Source organism: Canis lupus, chromosome 3, assembly GCF_048164855.1.
Source record: "Canis lupus baileyi chromosome 3, mCanLup2.hap1, whole genome shotgun sequence".
NCBI lineage: Eukaryota > Metazoa > Chordata > Mammalia > Carnivora > Canidae > Canis > Canis lupus.
In genome coordinates, this window is record NC_132840.1 from 56,174,466 (window position 1) to 56,190,409 (window position 15,944).

General features: G+C 53.0%; 1 protein-coding gene across 2 annotated transcripts; it reads right to left on the reverse strand.

The window, feature by feature from the left end:
- Positions 1-5,177: 5,177 nt before the first annotated feature.
- Positions 5,178-15,125, reverse strand: ALOX15B (arachidonate 15-lipoxygenase type B). 2 transcript variants are annotated; one of them, XM_072821247.1, is made up of 14 exons: positions 14,909-15,125; positions 14,606-14,828; positions 14,347-14,428; positions 11,319-11,441; positions 10,940-11,043; positions 9,294-9,466; positions 8,937-9,083; positions 8,644-8,847; positions 7,570-7,656; positions 7,289-7,458; positions 6,976-7,097; positions 6,798-6,898; positions 6,542-6,712; positions 5,178-6,135 (listed from the first exon to the last, which is right to left on the reverse strand). In XM_072821247.1, exons 1-14 carry the CDS (start codon positions 15,053-15,055, stop codon positions 5,956-5,958), a joined length of 2,034 nt encoding a protein of 677 aa, XP_072677348.1. In that variant the 5' UTR covers positions 15,056-15,125; the 3' UTR covers positions 5,178-5,955. The 2 variants fall into 2 exon arrangements, with proteins under 2 accessions (XP_072677348.1, XP_072677347.1); XM_072821246.1 differs by having other exon boundaries at positions 5,178-6,199.
- Positions 15,126-15,944: the final 819 nt, after the last annotated feature.

Genomic DNA, 15,944 nt, shown 5'->3' on the forward strand with positions numbered 1-15,944 from the left:
AAGGGCAAGGAGCAAGTGCTCCAGAAGAGGGAGCTAAGGTAAAGAATGAAGGTGGCTACGCTCAGCAGCAGATCCTCAGTGTAGATGAAACAGCCTTCTGTTGGAAGAAGATGCCATCTAGAACTTCCACAGCTGGAGAGGAGAAGTCAACGCTAGGCGCTCGTGAAGCAGGTGACCTCAAGTTGAAGCCAGTGGTCGTTTGCCATTCTGAGACTCCTGGGGCCCTTCAGAATGAGGCTGAATCTACTCTGTGTGCTGTCCACAAAGCCTGCGTGACGGCACCCCTATGTACAAGCTGGGTTACTGAATATTTTAAGCCCGCTGTTGAGACCCATGGCTCAGAAAAAAAAGATTCTCTGCAAAATATGACTTCTCATTGACAGTGGACTGGGTCTTCCAAGAGCTCTGATGGAGGTGGGCAATGAGGTGGTGTTGCTTCCATGCCTGCTAACGTTCTGCAGCCCATGGGTCAAGGAGTCATTTTGACTGTGAAGTTTTATTAATTAAGAAATACATTTCATAAGGTTCTAGCTGCCACAGATAGCAATTCCTCTGATGTATTGGAACAAAGTAAATTGAAAACCTTCTGGAAAGGATTCACTATTCTAGATGCCTTTGAGGACACTTGTGACTCAAGGGAAGAAGTCAAGATATCAACATGACCCAGGGTTTGGAGAAAGTTGATTCAACCCTCACAGATGACTCTGAGGGGGTCCAGACTTGAGTGGGGAAGTTATTGCAGATGTGGCGGGAACAGCAGGAGACAGAAGTAGAGCCCGGAAATGGGACCGAATCACTGCAATCTCATGAAAAAACCTAATCAGATGAGGAGTTGCTTTTCTTTCTCTTTCTTTTTTTTTTAAATAGGTTTTTATTTAAATTCCAGTTACTTAACATACAGTGTAATATGAGTTCCAGATGTACTATATAGTGATTCGACACTTCCATCCATCCCCTGGTACACCTCATGACAAACGCACTCCCTCATCCCATCACCTATTTCCCCCATATCCCCACTCCAGTCCTGGGTAATTTTTCTTAACAAGGATATTCCCTGTGAGCACAGCAGGTGATCACATAGATCTCTTCTGGGTTTCTTCTCTCTCTCAATGGAAAGTCCCCATGCCCTGACTCCTCACCTGGTCCTGCTGTGCAATCTCTTCTCTTCTTCACCCAGCAGGTGGGTTTGCATCTTTCCAGACTTCCTCCCAGGCATTGGTATTTATTAACAAAATCAGATTTTTTTAAACCGTAAAAGGTATCACACCATGCTCATTGTTGTATGACTTGTTTTCCACCTATGTTAATACATCATGGATGTTTTCCCTATGTTGCCGTTTATGGGTTGACCCTATTATGAGCTATGTTATTTTTCCTAGTTGAACATTTTCTTCCTGAGGGACACTTGGCTTTTTAAAAGTACTTTTCCTGTTATACATAATACAGCATAGAACACCATTGCAGGGGTGCCTGGGTGGCTCAGTTGGTTAAGCATCTGACTCTTGGTTTCAGCTCAGGTCATGATCTCAGTGTCATGGGATCATGAGCCCTGAGTCAGGCTCCTCTGCTCAGTGGAAAGTCCACTTGAGATTCTTCTCCCTCCCCCATGGCCCTCCCCTTCAGCCGCTTGCCCTCTGCCCCTCCCCCAACTCATGTGCACTCTCTCTAAAATAAATGTGTAAAATCTTTTTTTTTTTAAAGATTTTATTTATTTATTCAAGACACACACACACACACACACACACACACACACACACACACACAGAGGCAGGCAGGCATGCAGAGAGGCAGAGACACAGGCAGAGGGAGAAGCAGGCTCCATGCAGGGAGCCCCACGTCGAAATCCACCCCGGGTCTCCAGGATCACACCCTGGGCTGAAGACAGCGCTAAACCGCTGAGCCACCAGGGCACCTGGGTGGCTCAGTGGTTGAGCATCTGCCTTCTGCTCAGGGCATGATCCTGGGGTCCTGGGAATAAATAAATAAAATATTTCAAATAAATAAATAAATAAATAAGAACAGTGTTGTAAACATTTATTTATGCAAATGTGGGAATTTTCAGTAAGACTCCTCTTTATAGGTGGTTTGTTGGGTTAAACTTTTTCTTTTAGATTTTTTAAAAAAGATTTTATTTATTCATGAGACACACAAAGAGAGAGGCAGAGACATATGGGACTTGATCAAAGGGACCACCCCCACCCCCCCACCCCCTCCACCCCCCGGGAGGGGCAGACCGGGTGGTACAGCGGTTTAGCGCCGCCTGCAGCCCAGGGAGTGATCCTGGAGACCCTGGAGCTCCCTGCATGGAGCCTGTTTCTCCCTCTGCCTGTGTCTCTGCCTCTCTCTCTCTCTGCATCTCTATAAATAAAAAAAAAAAATTAAAAAAAAAAAAAAAAGGACCCCGGGATCACCAACTGAACCAAAGGCAGACGTTCAACCACTGAACCATTTAGGTGTCCCTGAATATATTTTCTTAATGATCAGTGAGATTAAATATCTTTTCACAGGTTGGTTAGACATTTAGGTTTATTTTATGGACTGTCTTTTAAGAATGTCCTGTAAAATTTGTGCCCTCTTTTCCGGGGAGTTACTGATTTGTACAAGCTGTTTATATATTTTAGATATTTGCTCCTGTTTGTATATAGTTTTCCCTCTTTGTTTTTTTTTTTTTTTTTTTTTTTTAAATTTTTTTTATTTATGATAGTCACACACAGAGAGAGAGAGAGAGAGAGGCAGAGACATAGAGGGAGAAGCAGGCTCCATGCACCGGAAGCCCGACGTGGGATTCGATCCCGGGTCTCCAGGATCGCGCCCTGGGCCAAAGGCAGGCGCTAAACCGCTGCACCACCCAGGGATCCCTTCCCTCTTTGTTATTTGCCTGCAATTTTATGCCTGGCAGCACCCTGGCTCTGCGTTATTTCATTAACCTATTCTGTGCTACTGTCTTAGAGCCTTGCATCTCTGTTTCTACCTCTTTTTCTGCCACCTACCCACACCTTTGTCCCCTTCCTTCTCTGGTGACTCATTCCATCTAGTCTTGGAACACTGGGCAGGGAGTGGCAGGGGTAAGCTGAGCTTCCACTCCACTTTTAGGGCCATGTGCCCTACACTCCCTCATTCCTGAACTGAAAGGCTGGAGTCATTGGGGTGGTAAAGAGGGAGCTGTTCCTCTCTCTTTGGCCGGCAAGCCCAACTGGAATGGGAGTCTCCACAGCATGACTTTGGGACCTGGATGCCCAATGCCTAATTGTCCATGAGGAAGTCGCCATCCTAAGTCAAGACAACCACCATTCTGAACTAGAGCTCTCCTAGAGTTGAATGTTACCTGTAACAACCTTCTCTTCTTATGGGTTGTCAGCCAAGAGTCCAAGGACTAAGGGTGTGTGTAGTGAGAGACAGAGGAGAGATAGAAACAGAGAGAAAGAGAGTCAGAGGCCTGGGCAGTGGACGTGGTGGTGGCTTCTCCAAGGAGGATTGGAGACTGACTATTTAGATTTCTACTGCTGAGCTGCCTTAGTTTTTCCAGGAGATGTTAGTTGCTCCCAAAAAACATACACTGAAGCAAATACTGGCTTATTGACTGGAGCACGATTGCCTTCCAACTCAGTAGTTAATCCATCTATCTGCCCATCCATCCATCCATCCACACATACATATATTCCTTTTTAAAAATTTTTTATTTATTTATGATAGTCACACATTGAGAGAGGTGGAGACATAGGCAGAGGGAGAAGCAGGCTCCATGCACCAGGAGCCCGATGTGGGATTCGATCCCGGGTCTCCAGGATCGGGCCCTGGGCCAAAGGCAGGCACTAAACCGCTGCGCCACCCAGGGATCCCACATATATTCCTTTTTTAAAAAAGATTTTATTTATTCATGAGAGACAGAGAAAGAGAGGCAGAGACATAAGCAGAGGGATAAGCAGGCTCCCTGCAGGGAGCCCAATGTGGGACTCAATCCCAGGACCCTGAATCATGACCTGAGCCAAAGGCAGGCACTAAACCACTGAGCCACCCAGGTGTCCCCACACATACATACATTCTATCATTCTTCCTTTTATCCACATCAAACAAACCTTTGTTAGATTATCTTTCATGTGTCAGCACAGCACTGAGCACCAGGAATATATACTAAATGAGTCCCAGCTCCTGCCTTCAAGACACTCATGGTCCAGTTGGGGAGACACACAGGTAAATGGAAAGGGCACCCAGAAGGCTTTGAGGAACGATTTGTGTATTAAGTCCTCCATTCAACACCTACTCACTGAGCACCTGCTGTATGCCAGGTGCTGTGGTGGGCAGTTATGAACCCTATCTTCATGAGCTTGAGGTCTAGTGGTAAAGGGGAAGATGGGGGCTCATGTCTTCTGGAACATTCCACTAAGGTAGGCTCATAGGTGAGGGAAAGAGGGGGGAGGCACACCAGCTCTTAACTGCCTTGTGGTGGAAGTGACATATACTGCTTCCTCCATAATCCATTGGCCAGCATTGGTCATATGGCCCCAATCTGAAATATTGAGCACCAACTTTCTGCCATAGCAACTCCTAGTTTTTGCCACTGCAAATTGTCAGACTCTTCTTTGTGGAATTTGCAAATTGAGGCAAATAATTCAAAGACAAAAAAGTGATAGGAGCATGATCATTTTGATGGTGGCATCTGAGGCGGATGTATGGGGTCCTATGCCCAGAGCCCGCTGGGTTTCCAGTCCTTCCTGAGGACCCTGCTTAATGCTTTTTTTAATCCCTTCAGATACTCAGTTTCTCTTCCATTTTTATTGATCTAATCACTTAAGTTATGACGAATTGTTTTCTATTGCTTGAAAACAAGGAGTCTAACAGCTCTATATCTCTGACTCGTTTGTGGCACACAATCTTGACAGAGAAGGGACAGTTCAGGAGCTGCCTGCTGGCACTTTCTGAGGCATTGCTCTATCTTAATGGTTATGTGTGTGCAGTGATTAGAATACATATTGCTTTCTGTCCACATTGTTTTATGGAAGAGATGGAAGTCATTAGGTGAATTCAAGGGGACCCATTTTGGCCTCAATGGACACTTCTTGATTTGGACCGAGAAAAAAGAAAAACAGAATGAAAGAATGTGTATGAAGTGTTGACATTCCACTGCTGAGGGTTGAATCTGGAAGGCAGTATGTGATTAATGGTATGCTATTTTCTTTTCTTTTTTTAAAAACATGTATTTATTTATTTGAATGGGGGAAGGGAGAGAGAGCACAGGCAGGAGGAGGGGCAGAGGCAGAAACAGATTCCCCGCTCAGAAGGGAGCCCGACTTGGGGGCTCAATCGCAGGACCCCAGGATCATGATCTGAGCTGAAGGCAGATGCCCAACTGACTGAGCCACCCAGGTGCCTTTTGTCCAACTTTGGAGCAAGTTTTTAAGAAAGCATATGTGGGCACAGCCTGCGTGTCCCAGAAAGTCGTCCTTCTCCTGCCCTGCTTCTGGTGGCCCCTTCTTTGTGGGTTGTTCATTTTCTAGCTGGGACCATAGGTCACTATCAACCTCTTGGGCGATTTTTCCACCTGCCACCCCTTGTGCTGCTGGGAAGCCTGTAGGAGGTGAGGTGGCCATTAGGTCCACTCAGCTGCGGTCAGTGGGATCAGGGGTAGGATTACATCCCCCTCTCATCGTAATGTAAGGCATAAATGCAAAGCAAAACAAAGTTATAAAACCCTTTAAGGGAACTGTGGGTGTTCAGGCACTTGGAAGCTTGGGTTCTTCAAAAGGTACTGTCTCATGAAAGTCCTGTTCTCTGGGGCCTTTTGTTTCTCTGTTTTGTTTCTGTTGTTGTGTTGTGTGTGTGGGGTGAGTTACAGGTGGCTTGGTTGTCCCAGGTGAGGCATATGGGGCACAGGTTTTCTGGGGGAGTCCTTTGGTCTGGGTGGCCTGGATTGATGGGTCAAAGGGAGGCCTCAGAGCACCTCGTTCTTCAGGGGAGTTAGATGGACACACTGTTTTCAATGAGCGGAGGGTCCAGGTAGGTGTAGGGCAGTGCCAGCTCCTGGTTCCGCTCCCGGATCTCCTTTGAGATCTGGGTCAGGCGGCTCTGGAAGGTCGCGATGCTCTGCTGGGGAGCCTCCTCTGTGAAGTGCTCCTCTGGGTAGGTGCCCAGGGGCCGCTGGGAACCAACCACAAGGCTGAGTGAAGGGGACACTCAACAGGTGTGACTCGCCTTCACCCTCCTGGAAGCAGACCCCACTGAGCCTCATTCGTGCCCCTCCCTCTAGAGATCCCTGCAGGCAGCTCTTGGAGACTAAGCTCAAGTCAGAGTCTTAAAGGGGGCATCCCCACCCCCCAGCACAATCATCTTGAAGCTAGGGTGACTTTGCATCACCTCATTTGATAATTTGACCCTCCTTGCAATATGCCCAATGCTCATGTGTCCCCCTGGGAAAGCTCAGTGAGGTGAAGGGACCCAGGTCCATCAATTGATGGCAGTGTTGGGTCTGGTCCAGAGAAGGGAAACAACAACCCCTTGCACATCCCAGAGCTGGCCCGGCTCGGCCCCCAGCCCCCATACTCACTTGGTCTCCAGGCTCCTTGCTCAGCAACCAGAGGGCCACAATAATGTCACATGTGGCATTGACCGGCGGGAGGGTAGCTAGAAACCCCTCTGGCCTTGTCTGGCCTTTAGAGGTGGGGGGTGGCAGCTGCATGCTGGCGGGCAGGTTGGGCATCCAGACACAGGAGTCAAACTGTAGGCCGAGAAGGCCACGTTGAGTTCTCGGAGCCCACCCCATATCCATCCCGCCACCCTGGCCTGGCACCGAGCCCTCTCACCTGCCCCGCACTGACGGCATAGTGCTTGGCTGAGCAGTTGAATATCACCATGGTGACATACTGCACCAGGGCTTCCCGGGTCTCCAGTGAGAAGGGCATACCTGCGGGAAGAGGGGGGCTGGGCATGTGGTGGCCAAGTCCCCAGGACCAATGCTGCAGGGGCCTGAGGTCCCCATACCTGAGCTCTCCCTGCCCAGGAAGCCCTCGGAGAAGATCTCCCACACCCAGGCCTGGAGTTCACCGTCCTCACACACGGATGCATCACTCGGGTAGTAGATGTTGATTATCTCGGAGACAAAGCTGCAAGGGGCACTGGGTTCAGTCCCGACTTTGGACCCTGACCCTCTCTGAGGAGCAGCGCTGCTCAGTGTCAATGTCCAGCCCTCCTTCTTGCCCCGAGCCTCCCTGGCGGCCCCCCCGACCAACCCCCTGCTTCTCCCCCATCTTCTTACCTCCCCGACCCCCCAGCTCTCTGAGGACGGCCACCTCACCTCTCCACTGCACCCCAGATCTTCAGCCCATCATCCCGGTAGTAGTAGTTTGGGATGTCTTTGACTCCACGGGCCTGGATATCTTCAGGCAGACACAAGACAGAATAGTTTAGCTGCTCCATGTTCCTCTGTATCAGCTCAGAGAAGCCTCCAATGCCAATGCCTGTGGACTGGAAGACAGAACTCCTGGGTGCCCGAGCCCCAGCCCCAGAAGTAGCATTGGCGGGAGAGACAGGGAGTGTCCCACCACCCTCTTTCGGCCTCCCAGAGGCTGAGCTTACCCTGTCCACCACCTGCCCTGGGGCGATGAGCAGCTCACGGGCCAGAGTGTTGATGTGCAAGGTATACCGAGTGTGTGGGATCAACAGCTAGAAGGGTCAGAGAAGACAGAGATGGGTGAGGCCTGAGTCTCCCCAGCCCCAGACCTCCCTGCCTGGAGGCACCAGGTCTTAGAAATCACCCATAGAAAGAGACGACGGGGACAAGAGGGCCAGCTTGGGAGAGGGATTGGGGCTCCAGACCTAGTGCTGGGGGCTGCGCGCCACCAGCACCTTGTACTGGGACCCGGGCCTGGCACCACCTTCCCCTCTCTGGACAAATGAGGGGCTGATCTGGAGGAGCACGACAAGCCCCCAGCTATAGCATTCTATGATTCACCAACACCATGAAAAGCAGGGCCTGTGGAGCAAAATGGAGCCATTCCCCCAGACCACCAAGCCCTAGAAGCTGCAGATTGTCAGAAAGAATCAGCCTGGACCGAAGAGGATAGAGAAAGGCCTGCGTCCGGGACCCAGGACACTGTCTAAGTAAGAATCGGTGAATCCAACATGCTGTGGACTCCGCACGGGGGAATTGCTGCCCTTTGAAGAGGAGAGGCCCCAGGTCCCTGGGGGAAAGGAATTGGGGCCATCTGAAGGCTTAGCAGAGCCAGGGAACCTACAGAACCACTTTATAGACATAGGTCTCCCTCCGAGGGCTCCATCTCCCTACTGCCGTCCACAAGAGACCTGCTGGCCTCTCGGAGCCGTGTGCACACCCTGACATCTGCAAGCCCCAGAGCTCTCATAAGAACTAGGCTTGCGGATGGCTGCTGCCTGCTGGTCTGCTCTGCCCCAAGAAGTCACATGCAGTCTCCTCCCTCACCCCAGTCCCCGTTCACCTCACCCAGGCTCAAGGCCTGTGGGAAAGCAGGTTCCCAGGGTTGGGGTGGGGGGAGCAGTCATACAGGGAGAGGCTGCTGAAGCAGGATGGGGGCCCTGCACCCCAGCCTGGAAGGATAGGGCCGTATGGGGACAGGCCGCAGAGTACCCCGAGGTGCAGGACCACGATCCAGGCCACCCTGCTGAGCCACTGACCTTGAAGAGTGGGTGGCAGTGGGGCAGCTGGCGCAGTGTAGCCATGGTGAAAACCTCTGGCAGCAGGTGCGCATGCAACAGGTGCGTGACAGCCTCATGGACCGAGAATTCGGCATTGCGCACCCATGTCTTGGCCAGCAGCCAGTCCCACTTGTTGTCACTGGGCAGGAAGATGGGGCTGGCGGGTCCTGGAGTTTGGCTGAGCTATAGGAGGAGGGGGTCAGGGAGAGGTGGCCGCGGGTGTCTGCCAACCCCTCGGCCAAACTCCTCCATCCCCCTGCCCTGCTGCTGACCTGGATGGCAAGGGGCAGCAGCGGCCCTCCCCCGGGGCTCTGGTACAGCAGGGTCATCGGGGCTGCGGAGAACTGAGGCTTCCCGTTAATGAGATTGGTGCGGACGCCGCAGAGGATGCCGTGATCCACCAGGAACAGGGAGCCCCTCTGCAGGACAGAGCAGGGGAGCAGGGGCTGCCATCTGGCTTTCTAAGGGAGGCAGGGGTGGGGCGGGGAGAGGACTCAGGGCAGGGAGAGGAGTGTGCCTGGGAGAGGGTGCCCCTGGCACTGGGCAGGTCCTTAGGGCCCTCTCCAGGAGGGGATGGGCTAGAGGCACTGGGACGGCAGTGTGCAGAGCCTGGATCCCCAGTCCCTCACCTCCAGCTCGGCCTGCAGACTGGTCCCGGGGCCCAGCACCGGGGCCACCATGTCATCAGTGACGGGGAAGTTCTCTGGGAGGTGGCCACAGCGGCGGATCAGGACAGGGTTGAGGCCATTCAGGAACTGGGAGGCGAAGAAGGTGTCCTCCTGCCAGTGTTCCAACGTGTACTCTGGGGCAAGGGCGGCGGGGGAGGGGGGCCAGGTCACGTCAGCCCGGAAGCCCCATCTGGGAGCTTCAGGGTGGAGTTGCTCCGGGTCCGTCCGGCTCCCTCTGCTTTTCACTCTATACCTTTCTCAGCCTGGGCTTCAGTCACTGCCTTTCACCAAAGCAGCAAGGCCCAGTCCCCTGCCCACCTGTCCTGCCGTCTCCCTGACACCCCAAGCCCAGGATTCAGCAGCCTCAAATGCACCATGTCAGACAGACTGGGCTGCGGCTCTGGCCCCACCTCACTCGTCACCTGGCATCTGAGGACGGGCTCCTCCATCCAGCGGTGGCCACGGCACAGCTGGGGACCCCTTGCATGAGCTCCCTCTCCTCCTCTCCCCCTCGGGTCCCACTAATGCTCCGTCCTGAGGTGCTCTGGCCCCACCTGTCCACTCCGTCTCTGCTGTCACTGCCCTGCTGAGGCCACCATCCCCTACTGACTGAGGCTAGGGCCTTGTAACAGCTCCTCCTGCTGCCAGTCACATCTGCTAACGACCTGCCACCCACAGGGCACATCTGGCCACATCAGCCCTTCGCTGGCAGCCAGCCAAAGCTTCCCACTGCGCCTGGGAAAAGCCGGAATTCCCATCCTGGTCTACACAGCCCTGTACCCCTGGGTCCCATGCACCTCCTCCCCTCTGTCTCTTTCTTCCCTCCCTCTGGTCAAAGCAGAGAGGACTTTCTCCCTACCACCTTACCCCCCGCCCCCCAAAGGCCTCTGGTCCTTCCATCTTCGGGGCCTTCACATTCACTATCTGCCCTTTTTTGGTACTGTCAGACTTTCAGGTCTTGGCACAGAAGTCACCTCCTTGGGAGAGCTTTCTGGGACCGCACCCCCCCCCACCCCGTCACTGCCCAGACTAGGCAGGTCCCCCCTTTCTGTACTCTCGCTGGGGCCATTGAACAGGTTTCATAGGTGAAACTCGGGGCACCTGGGTGGCTCAGTGGTTGAGTGTCTGCCTTTGGCTCAGGGTGTGACCCCAGGGTTCCGGGATCGAGTGCTGCATTGGGCTCCCCGCAGGGAGCTTGCTTCTCCCTCTGCTTGTGTCTCTGCCTCTCTCTCTCTGTGTCTCATGAATAAATAAATAAAATCTTAAAAAAAAAAAAGTGAAACTCATTATTTTGATTTTGAGCCTAACATCCACTCACCTGCTTGGCTGTGAGCCCTATAGGGACAAAGACTGTCCACAGCCCCTAACCCAGTGTCTGATGGGCAGCTGCCCCACCAATGTCTGTTGGATTAAGAAGCATGAGAAGGTTAGGAATGCACCCAGTCTACACTCTCTCCTCTATATGTGGAGGAAGTAAGGCTGAGTGAGGGACAGGGGCCTGCCCAGGGTCACGCAGTGAATCAGTGCTTGGTTTTCTGAGGCTCCGGACAATTATGACAGCTGACATCTCAGGGAAGAAGTCAGGAGCCCCAGCCCGGGTTCCTCACCAGCGGCTGGGGTCTTCCGGAAGTTGAACATCCTTTTCATCTCATTCAGACTCTTCCAGGGCCCCTTGCGGTCCAGCAGCCCCTTGAGTTTCAGCTCCGTAATCCTGCCAGAGAATATGAAGGGTGGGGAGGGGGCAAGAGGCCCTGGGAGACCATCCCCTGTCAGCTAGCCTTATCCTTCCTAGGTCCTTGAAGCAGCCCCCAGATCCTGAAGTAGCCACTGTCCCTGAGATAATCATTGTCCTGTGGGAAGGTGGCGGGCAGAGGCTGTGCCCTGGGTAGGGCTGTGTGACCCAGATCCTTGATGGTGCGAGAGGGCAGAAGGCAGGAGTTCTAGGGCATCTGAGGCCCAGGGTCGGGAGGGAGCGGGCATCCTTACGCGGAGCTGACTTTCAGGTAGAAGCAGGAATTCTTCATTACAGAGTATTTGATGTTGAGATCCAGATCTTTCACAGACTTCTCATCCAGGCAGTGAGGCCAGCCCGGGCTGTATGTCTTCCAGCTGGAGAGAGGAGCAGGAAGGTGGTCAACAAGAAGACTCAGGAGCCCACTGACTAGGGCAAGGGCAGAGGGAGGCCCTTGTCACAGCCAGCCACCTTCTGCAAGCAAGAGTATTCTCGAGCTCTGCCTTTGCCAGGCACCTACAAAGCTGAGAGGGGAGCTGCCACGTTCCCACAGTGAGACTTCTCCCCTGAGCATAGGTGACAGGTCCAGGGCTGGGCACCTAACCAGAACGAGGCCAATCAAAGTCTCTTCTGGGGAATCAGAGATTGGGGCTGTTGAAAAAGAGACATCGAGGGGGTGCCTGAGTGGCTCAGTTGGTTAGGCATCTGCTTTTGGCTCAGGTCACGATCCCAGGATCCTGGGATCGAGTCCCCACATTGGGCTCTCTGCTCAGCGTGGAGCCTGCTTCCCCCTCTCCTGCACCCCCTGCTTGTGTTCTCTCTTTGTCAAATAAATAAATAAAATTAAAGAAAAAAAAAAGAGAAAAAGAGACATCGAGTCCAAAATGGAGTCACTTGTGCTAAGCCCACATCCACAAACCAAGATTTAATATCTAACCTATTTGCAAGTTCAGCCTCTCCCAGGAATGTGACCTTTAACATCAGTCAATCTGGAATTATTGGGTCATCACCAGTGAGGTGATCTCCTAACAGATTCCCCACCTTACCCCACAGGAAGGTGACCTTGTCTGAAACTCTCTGCTTTTTGCTGGAAACTTCCTTTTGCTGCCTCCATCTGCCTATAAAAGGCTACTATTTTGTATGGCTCTTCAGAAGTCCTTATTTTATTTTAAAAAATATTTTATTTATTTACTCATGAGAGACACACAGAAAGAGGCAGAGGGAGAAGCAGGCAGAGGAGCCTGCAGGGGTCCCTGCAGGGAGCCCGATGCAGGACTCGATCCCAGGACCCCCAGATCACGCCCTGAGCCAAAGGCAGTTGCTCAACCACTGAGCCACCCAGGCACCCCTTCAGAACTCCTTCTTTTCTGCTTCAGGGGATGCTGCCTAATTTGTGAATCATTGAATAAAGCCAACTTGATCTTCAAATGTACTTGGTTGAAATTTTTTTTTTTTTAAACAGGGCTGAGCCAATGAGGGTCTCAGTCTGGATTTCTAGACTACCACATGTAAACATAAGGTTTGTTAGTGATGGCCACTTTCCACTATGAGGACTGGGATCCAAAGAAAGCTGTTCTACAGAGAGAGAGAGAGAGAGAGAGAGAGAGAGAGAAACATGAAGCAAGAGAGAGAAGCATCTAGGCCCCCAGAGACAGAATCAGCTTGGTTTCTGGCCTGTGAGATCTGGCTATGCTTCCAGTACTTCTGAGAGCCCCCCTCCGGTCTGCTTGAGGATCTATTTTCTCCTTACAACCCAAGATCCCTGACTTACACAGATGCATCTCAAAGACTGAGGCTGTCTTGAAGCAGGGAGTTCAGAAGGCTTCAGTAGCCTTCGGCAGGCATCCCGGCAGGCATCCCACGGAGAGACACTTTGACTTCCATAGCTTGGGGGAACCTGGAAATTTGCTCTGCCCAAGGCCTAAGGCATCTTTCTCAAGCAAGCAATACAGCCTGAAGACTTTCAGTTCAGTGGTAGAAATCAAGTCCCTGCAAAGCTGAGCCCCGCCCCTCTGCTCCCCACCCCTGGTGACTTCTCTTATTCATTCAGTCATTGCCTTCAGTCATTGCCTTTGGGTTTGAACTTTCAACTTTAAAGAACAAGTTGCAGCTACAGTACCTTGTCCTAGGTGGTGGCCCAACCTGGCTTCTCAAATGTGAAGGTACAAACCCATTCACCCAGAGATTTTGGGAAAATGCAGGTTCTGGTTTAGCAGGTGTGGAGTGGGTGGGCCTAACACAGATCAGATTGGTAATCTTAGCTTCTTTTGCAGAAGGAAATAAGGATTTAAAAAGTTAAATGATGCCTCCTTTCGGCAGGGCCTAGTCTAGCTCTAGGTCTCTGAACCCTTGGGTCTTTTTTTTTTTTTTTTTTTAAAGATCTTATTCATTTATTTGAGAGAGAGGCAGAGATAGAACCAGCAGAGTGAGGGGCAAAGGGAGAAGCAGAAGCCCTGATGATCCCCAGGATCATGACCTGAGCCAAAGGCAGACAGAGCTTAACCGACTGAGCTACCCAGACGCCCCAGGTCTTCGTTTTGATAGGAAAGGAAGAAAGGCCACATTACAGACATATCTGTTCTCTCGCAGATATGGTGCTAGGGCGGGCTGTTTGGGTGTAGTGGTTTCTTTGGGGACAGAATTCACAACACACGTGCAATCATGAGGAACCAAATGAGCCAGCGGCTACTGGACCCTCCCCCCCCAGAGACCTGGAGCTAAAGGCTTCAGGCAGTGGCCGAGTGGACCAGACCACAACCTTTTGAAAACCTGCACTTGAGCACAGGTGGTCCCTGGCCCCCTGCCTCTCAGGAGCCTTCCCCCCAAGCCCCAACTCCCCTGCAGCCACCCTGCACCACCAGGGCAGCCTCTAAGGAGCTGAGCCTAGAGCAGAGAAGCGCCCTCCTCCCACCTGCCCTGGAGGGTGAGTTTCCTGGGCTTTGGCGTGGTGGATTTCTGGTTCTGCCCGATTTCCAGGAGGATAAAACGAGCTGATGTAAGATAAAGCCCCAGGCATTCCCAGCACTGGTTTTCACACTCTGGCAGAGTCTTCCCTAAGGCTAAAGCCGTTCTGCTGCCCCCACCCTCAGGATGTGATTCAGTAGGCCTGAGTGTCAGTGAATTTGCATTTCTAACAAGCTCCCGGATACTGTTGTCTTAGAAGAGGGCCACTGGCCGGGACTTGAGTCGGTGTCTCCCAGGGCAGCCCAGGCCAGGCTGCCCACATCCCTATGAGGCCAGCGCCGCCCCCCCCCCCCCCCGCCCCAGTGGCCCGCTCCTCACTGGTACGAGTCCTGCCTGGCCTTCAGCTCGTCCTGGCGCTGTTGCTGCAGGATGGGGTGGTCGTCCGCCCAGGGGACTTTGGCTGTGAGAGCACAGGAGAGGGTCAGGCGGGCAGGGACCCCCGCCCCGCCCCCTCCGGCCCCAGATGCTCCGCCCCTCGCCCCGGGTCCTACCAGCATCCCTGCTCCCACACGGGGCTGTCCCCACCGGTCCCTGGGGGCCACACCCGCCGGCCTCTCCTCTCCCGCGACCCGCTCACCGGCCCCTGCGCGCAGCGCCAGGCTTCCCGCGCCCTCCAGCCACTGGTAGCAGGGGAAGCGCAAGGGGGCGCCCTGGGGCGGCGTGAGCTGGAACCAGCGGCAGAACCAGGCGTCACGGGCCACCGGCCCGACCGGGGCGGGCAGCAGCAGGGGCGCCTTGTGCACGCGCAGCAGCAGCAGCGGGCCCACGTCCTGGGGGGACGCCACCTGGAAGTCCTCCACCTGGGGGGGAGAGATTTAGGGTCGGAGGGGGCGGCCCCTGCTCCCTCCTCCGCCTCCACCCCGCGCCGCGGTGCACTCACAGCGCCCGCGCTGAACTCCTTGCCCGGATGGTCCAGGCGCAGGGGGGGCGTCTCTCCCCGGGTCCCCACGAGGCTGACGGCTATTTTGTTCCACGTGCCGGCCCCGATGGCCTCCCCAGTGGACACTGTCACGCTGAACTCGGCCATAGTTCCAGCCCAAGTCTGGCTGTCTCCTGCGGCTGCTGACAGCTTTAAAGCTGGCGGCTCAGCCGGGGACACGCCCTGCCCCGCCCTGCCCGGGTCACCCGCTGCGAGTGCCCTGGAGCCCCGCGAGCGAACGGGGCGGAGCGGAGAGGGGCGGGGCTGGGAGGGAGGGATGCTCAAGCGTGCAGGGTCGAGCAGGATCCGGGGGTCCTGAGGTTTGGGGACTTTTTTTTTTTTTAAAGATTTATCTACTTATTCATGAGAGACACACACACACAGAGACACACTGGCAGAGGAAGAAGCAGGCTCCCTGCGGGGAGCCCGACGTGAAACTCGATCCAGATCCTGGGATTAGGCCCTGAGCCAAAGGCAAATGCTCAACCAAGGAGCCACCCAGGCGTCCCGTCTATTAATGTTCTTTACCCAAACTATCTATTCTGCATTATGATCCTTTGTCAGGCCAGGTTTTCCATTTATCATGTAAACTATATGCAAGAACTACACTTCTCTAATATATTAAAAAATTTTTTATTTGTAGGTCACTCTTGTGGTATAAGTCAATATTGTACATGTGCATGTGCCAGGGTGCACAGTGAGGCTAAGGAAAAGTAGGAATGCTTTACTGTTTTCCCACCCTAAAATACCTCACTGGATTCCCTTTGTTTGTTACTTTCTGCTTCCTTTTCCCTTTTATAAATTTAAATGAATTTTTATTTTATTTAAAGATTTTATATATTTATTCATGAGAAACAGAGAGGCAGAGACACGTAGCCACCCAGGTGTCCCTAAATGAATCTATTTTAAAGGAGACTTTGTGTCACTACTGTAAATTGAAAATCAGCTTCAGTAGTGCCTGAGGGGCTCTGGGGGTTAAGAATCTGCCTTCAACCCA

Coding starts and splice junctions, on each gene's coding strand:
- ALOX15B (XM_072821246.1), bottom strand. CDS start 15,055: ATGGCCGAGTTCAGCGTGACAGTGTCCACTGGGGAGGCCATCGGGGCC. Junction 14,829..14,908: donor AGGAGTTCAGCGCGGGCGCT/GTGAGTGCACCG, acceptor TCTCCCCCCCAG/GTGGAGGACTTCCAGGTGGC. Junction 11,044..11,318: donor TACCTGAAAGTCAGCTCCGC/GTAAGGATGCCC, acceptor ATTCTCTGGCAG/GATTACGGAGCTGAAACTCA.